The 5,987-nt window shown below is 34.3% G+C and overlaps 1 protein-coding gene across 6 annotated transcripts; it reads right to left on the minus strand.

Annotated features, from left to right (window-relative positions):
* Positions 1 to 377: 377 nt before the first annotated feature.
* Positions 378 to 4,817, minus strand: LOC147293121 (GDSL esterase/lipase At5g45670-like). 6 transcript variants are annotated; one of them, XR_015120924.1, is made up of 9 exons: positions 4,386 to 4,817; positions 3,477 to 3,662; positions 2,906 to 3,161; positions 2,447 to 2,526; positions 2,074 to 2,220; positions 1,877 to 1,970; positions 1,657 to 1,754; positions 1,078 to 1,329; positions 378 to 689 (listed from the first exon to the last, which is right to left on the minus strand). XR_015120924.1 is itself a non-coding variant. In XM_086234612.1 (8 exons), exons 1-3 carry the CDS (start codon positions 3,724 to 3,726, stop codon positions 2,958 to 2,960), a joined length of 411 nt encoding a protein of 136 aa, XP_086090738.1. In that variant the 5' UTR covers positions 3,727 to 4,379; the 3' UTR covers positions 378 to 689; positions 1,078 to 1,329; positions 1,877 to 1,970; positions 2,074 to 2,220; positions 2,447 to 2,526; positions 2,906 to 2,957. The 6 variants fall into 6 exon arrangements, 2 of the variants coding, with proteins under 2 accessions (XP_086090738.1, XP_086090740.1); XR_015120922.1 differs by lacking the exon at positions 1,657 to 1,754 and having other exon boundaries at positions 4,386 to 4,814; XM_086234612.1 differs by lacking the exons at positions 1,657 to 1,754; positions 4,386 to 4,817 and having other exon boundaries at positions 2,906 to 2,993; positions 3,133 to 3,257; positions 3,477 to 4,379.
* Between the last annotated feature and the right edge of the window lie 1,170 nt (positions 4,818 to 5,987).

Consider the following 5,987-nt stretch of genomic DNA (forward strand, 5'->3'; position numbering starts at 1 on the left):
TATTGTGTATAAGAACAGATATCTTAGATCAGACTTATATGTTCCTGAATTACGGAACTAATATAAATAGTCTCATAGATATCGTTATTGGTTCTAAGAAATGATATCGTATATCTGAATTATATGTTTTAAGAGTATGAAACTGGTATAAATATACTCATAGACATCAGTTTGAGTGATGGAACTGATTTTGAAGGCATGATTGATATCATTTACATTGAAAGAACTGATCTCGTATATTTTGAAATTATTGTTATGTAAACACTGTTTAAATATCAATTTTTTTCCTGAAAACTGAGATAATTGCTCAATACCATTACACTTGTATTGCATATTTTTTTAGTGGCCAACCCATTGAGATAAATGCTCAACGTCCATTACATAGTAAAGATCCTCAATTCACATAAATTTCAATATCTCCAAGTACCCAAAATATGTCTACATATCACAAAAATTAGGGGGAGACCTCATCTCTAACCCAATCCTTAAATCTAAGCTAGGCCTATATAGTCATCAACATGTACAAATATAAGGCATGGCAGTGCACACTTGTTCTAATTTGTATCATAGCAGTTCATGAGGGAAAATAATTTTACAAACTAATTGAATCAAAATTAACCCATGAAATCTGCACCTCATTGACTTCAATTTCCTCCCATGTGTACTGCTTTCCTTATAAATTCGATCACCTAACAATTGGAAAAATCAAACAAAATTACAAAATCACAGTACTAAAAAGAAGCAAATTGAGTTTTCATACCAAATCACATTACTAAAATATTCAAGATTTCATAGCAAATGGTCTATATTGTTATCTAAATTCATTGTAACTTGTAAGAATAAAAATATATGAAATTTTTTAAACATATAGTGATTTGCAAGTGCAATATACTGCAAAGGGCATGTCAATAGAGATAGGTAGTGTACATGAGAAAGGAAAAAATGCAAGAAACACAAGCAAAAGAATAACATTCCCCAAAAAACTAGGCCATGGATTTGACATCAACTTCAAAACTCATTTAAAATTTAGAATGAGATAAATTCACTCAAAAGAAGCATCAATTAGTTGTATTGTACCTCAATGGAAGGCACGTTGACTGAGATGTAAAGGTCTCTGCCATTGTTCACAGCTTCCATCATGTTAATTCAGTTGCCACAGATAATAACTTTACTGTGACAAACACATCAATGTTAAGCACACTATATCCAGTTGCCACAAATGCAATTCTGGTTTCACAAACCTTCAGCGCTCCCACCATCACCCAAAATCTGATGAATTAGAATCAACTTCAGCACAGCTATCACTAATTATTTGTCGCAAATCTGGACCTGAGACATAAAAGGAGAAAAATTAACCACATGTTCAAATGGTATTCACTCATCAATATTCAAGGCTGAACACAGTTTAGAATAGCAAACTCCAAAGAAGTGTAGTGCAATGCCACAAAGCTTTTAAGGAATTAAAGATGTAGGAGTCTTCCAACAAATAAGGAGGATTCCATTTATCTTTTTTATTGGGTAGTTTAAATTATATGAATGATGGGTGAAGGTCAAGATGGTTAAATCCACTTCTTCCGAAATCAATGCAAGCAAAATGCCAAGCCAACCCCACCTCCATAGGGCTGAGAGTAGGCTATAATAGTTTACCAACCATACCTGCCACACTGATGTAGGTGCACTACTCGAGTGCAATTTGCAGCTCAGTAATTAGCAAAAACCATTTGTAGAATATTTGCCAAACATGATGAAACAATCTGATTGAAAAACATAAGTCACGACTATCACCTATCTTGATAATTTCAATATGCAACAGGCTCTTCTACGAATTTATACTAAATAACTCAAATCAATGCTTAAAAAATATATATATACTTACTGATTCCTCGTGGAGCAAAGACTTTGAAGGAGTTCTCATTGGCTTCTTTGTAGTTATCTTCATCCATTGCAGTCATTCTAGCTTTGATAAGCTCCTAATAAATTCAAGACCACAAGGAAAAAATCACATTGCTAGTTTGCTACAAAGCATATAAAGAATGAAAAAGAACAGAAAATGTACGAATCAAGCAAAGAAACCTTGAACTCTTTTTTCTCTTAGTTGATGGAAGTTCACCACCATGACTTTTGGCCCACTCTTGTGCCATCTTGACAAGGATGACAACATATGGTATGTGCTTGTGGGCGACAGGATCTGACACATCGAGATCAATGGTTTCTGCAAACCTATTTTCAATAAATCCAAAATTAGAATCTTGAAAATTAAACAAAAGGTGTCTAAAACTAGGCAACAACACAGATAGAGGCTGAGAAATCAGAATACCAGTCATCAGTTTAAGCAGGAAAAAGCCAACTAACAAAAAGACAACATGCAAGTACTTATTTATCAGAAATCCAAAAACTAACACTTAAAAATGCCTCGTATAAGAACATGAAAAATAGAACTCCATACCCTCTAAGCTCAGGCCATGGATTATTTAAACGAAGGTCATCCAGAAAATGATCAGGCTTTGACTCAACCACAGTATGTTCCTGCCCCCAAAAAACAAAGAGAAAACCGAAAACATAGCACTATTTAGATTCAAAGAAAAATATTTACACTCATAACTTTCTAAGATCCATTTGCACTTCGCCATCTAGATACTAAAAAATTTCCATTAACCAACCATATCCCCATAAGTAAAGTTCCAGAACTTGTTCTTTTTATTGTGAAGTACTCAGTCAGAAAAATGCCCACTATCATTAAACTATCAGGCTTCAAAATAGGACACAGCTGTAGAGGAACATCATATCTCATCCCTCACAATTTTCATTACTCTCTTCAGCTGTAGTATTAAAATTTCAATCCTCACTTTCCAGAATACCAATATACGTACAGAACCAACTTCAACAACAGATTTAAGCACATTACCTTCAAACTGATACTGACAAGCCCAGTGAGGCCATAAGAAATTTAACTTTATTCATTTGGACACATGGTGATCGATGTCTTGTCCACACTGCAAATGTGCCAAGAGGTTTAGAATAGTGGCAACCCCACATGCATCAACGGCTGGCAGTCACTCATGGGCGTGGATGACTGTTGCTAACATTTTTCCGAGTGTCAAAACTCAAAAGCAAAGTTAAGAGATTAAGTACCAAGTGCTTCCCACTTTCTTTTAGAATTCCTGCAGCACCAGATGCATAATTCACACCTTGGAGTATGTCAGAGCCATTGGCAAAAGCAAATGGTGGAATGTATTTTTCAAATCCCAGAAGTTCAGCTGTAATGAGAAAATGTTCAATTAGCCTATATAAGTCTTATGCTTATCAAACAAAAAGACCCCAAAATGAAGGAGAACAACTTATAAACCACAATGTAATTCAATGACAACTAAAGAAAAGAATATAAGCCTATAAACCCATATCCGATAACAATAGTTAGCATATTGAAGCAAGACCAAATAACAAAATGGTGGTCAATTAAGAAGAGGAGCAGATACCAAGTACATCAACTGTGGTTCGACCATTGGAGAACCTTCCTGTTGGGCCAATAGGGAAGTCAATTCCATATGGCTTGTAATTGACTTTGGCAAATGTGGGAAGCAAGTTGTTGTTGCCATTGTCAGCCAATGAGTCACCAAAAATGAAAAAACAGGGCACTTGTGGCTTTGCATGAATAGAAGAATCTTGCGTGTTTAATACCCAAGACAGAGCAATCACCAGCAATAGTTTCATCCCACAACAAGCCATAGAGAGCCAAGAAAGAGAAAACAGAAAACCCAATTTAGGACACAAATAGTTTTATTTATAGCAGAGAATCAAGATTGAGGAATGTAAAAGAATTGTGGACCAAGAAAGGAATTTAATTTATAGCTATCAAAGAAACTTGAAGCAGAAAATCAAAGCCAGAGTGGCTATTTATAGAGCAAGTGCGCATTAGGCAAATACACATACAAAGATAAGCATCAAATGAATGCATATAAAATAGACTATTTGAAATTACAAGTAACCCATATTAATATCATCACTGATGAACATAATTCAGACTTCAGAATACCAGAAACTTCAAATAAACCAAACAAAGATCCATAAGCAGCCCAAAATGCCAAAATCAGGAAGAGCCAAATTCTCGGTGAAAGGAACAAAACCCAGGTAGAGCCAAATTCATAACACAGACCCAAAATGAATGATTATTGCATAATGTTCCATATTTCAGGTAAATACAAAGAATTCTAGCACCCAAATTCAAACAGACCCGAGTTCAAACAAACTACAAAACACCCAAATTCCAGAAACACCCAAAAAACAAAACACCCATGTTCAAACAACCTACAGATATTAGAACCCTAAATCTGAAATCTAAACTTAAAATTAAAAAGAAAAAATAACAAAACAATCTCATCAAATACCTGAAATCGTGAAGGCTGGATGGTGGTATCAGGAAGGCTTCTCTGGGTCGATCTGGATCTCGCGACGTCGTCTCTCTCTCTCTCTCTCTCTCTCTCTCTCTCTCTCTCTCTCTCTCTTCGCAACTTCTCAGACTTCTCTCTGTCTCTCTGTCGCGTTCATTCTCTGCAAGCCTTCGCGAGTGCTCAACCCATCGATCTCGATCTACAAGCTTTCGCTCTTAACATCTTAAGGCTGGGTGGATTGGAAGCCTAGCTAGCTAGGTTAATCTTCGAGCTCAATCCATATATCTTCGTCGGAGATCGATGAAGAAGATGATGAGTTACGGTGTGGGTGTTGGTGTGGGTTTGGTCTGGGTGTGGTTCAGTTTGGATGTGAGTGTGGGTGTGTGAGTGTAGGTGTGTGTAAACACGGGTTGTCAAAAAAATTTTAAGTGGTGAACAGTACCGCGTTTTTTCCGTTCTTAAATTTTCGCATTAATTATTTGTATAGATATCACTTTTAAAGCAGGGTTAATAAATTTCTTCAACATAATATATCACATTCAAAATCCAAATAATATGTAAAATAGTTTATATATCAATTTTTGAAAAAAAAACTTTTAAACGATATTAAAAACCATATTATATCGAATACCTTTAAAACTGATATTAATATAGTGATATGTATGAGCTTTTTTGTAGTAGTGAACCTCTTCCAGATAGGGGAAGTTAGTCCACTTAAAACCCTATATCTTCTTTATACCTACATGTATCTATATGTATATGTGCTTACATGTGTTTGTGCTACTAGTGCTATAAATTCTATTCGCTAAAAATGTTGTGTTATGCTTTGTTCAGATCATCAATTGCTTTATACTAGGATAACCAAGTTACTAAAACAAGAAACTCAACACTGCTTGGTCTATTTAGTTGTTAGAATGTTAGTTGGTTTAATTAATTTTCTTGTGTGACCTGAACGTGAGTTACAGATTTTCAATATGGAGATAACAAATTAAGTATAAATGAAGATCATTAGATTTGGGTTGGATAAGATGGTCTTTCAATAAATATGATATTAATTTCATATTAAACATAGATGGTGATGTGTATTATCACAACAAAACAAAAGAATGATGTGTATTATTTCACTTTGCCACATAGGATTAGGGCACAAAATACTTGTGCCCTAATAGGGCACAAAATCTTTTCCCATATAGATATAAGTCTATGCCTATCAAAGCCTATAATCCCTTAACGATTACTTTGTGATGCTATATTTAATGAAATTTTGGGCAATCACCAATGACATTAAAGAAATTACAACTTAAAAAAAAAAAAAGAGATTAAAGAAATTAATAATGCTATGTCTTGAATTCTATGGTATGACGAGATATCCTGCATTCAAGAGAATGATTTGAAGGGATACTGACTAACGAAGTCAAATGCTACTAAACTAGTATGTTTTTCTCATTATTTTTTATAATATTTACAATTCAATTAGCCAATTATTGCTACAATATATATATTCTCTATTCAATGCAAAAGCTACTACCGAAAAAGTCAATCTTCGGAATATATTAGAAATCCGTTAATTGGTATTAATTAAATAAAAGTATTGTAAGA

The sequence above is a fragment of the Dryas octopetala genome, chromosome 2 (genome assembly GCF_963921425.1).
Source record: "Dryas octopetala chromosome 2, drDryOcto1.1, whole genome shotgun sequence".
Taxonomy (NCBI): domain Eukaryota; kingdom Viridiplantae; phylum Streptophyta; class Magnoliopsida; order Rosales; family Rosaceae; genus Dryas; species Dryas octopetala.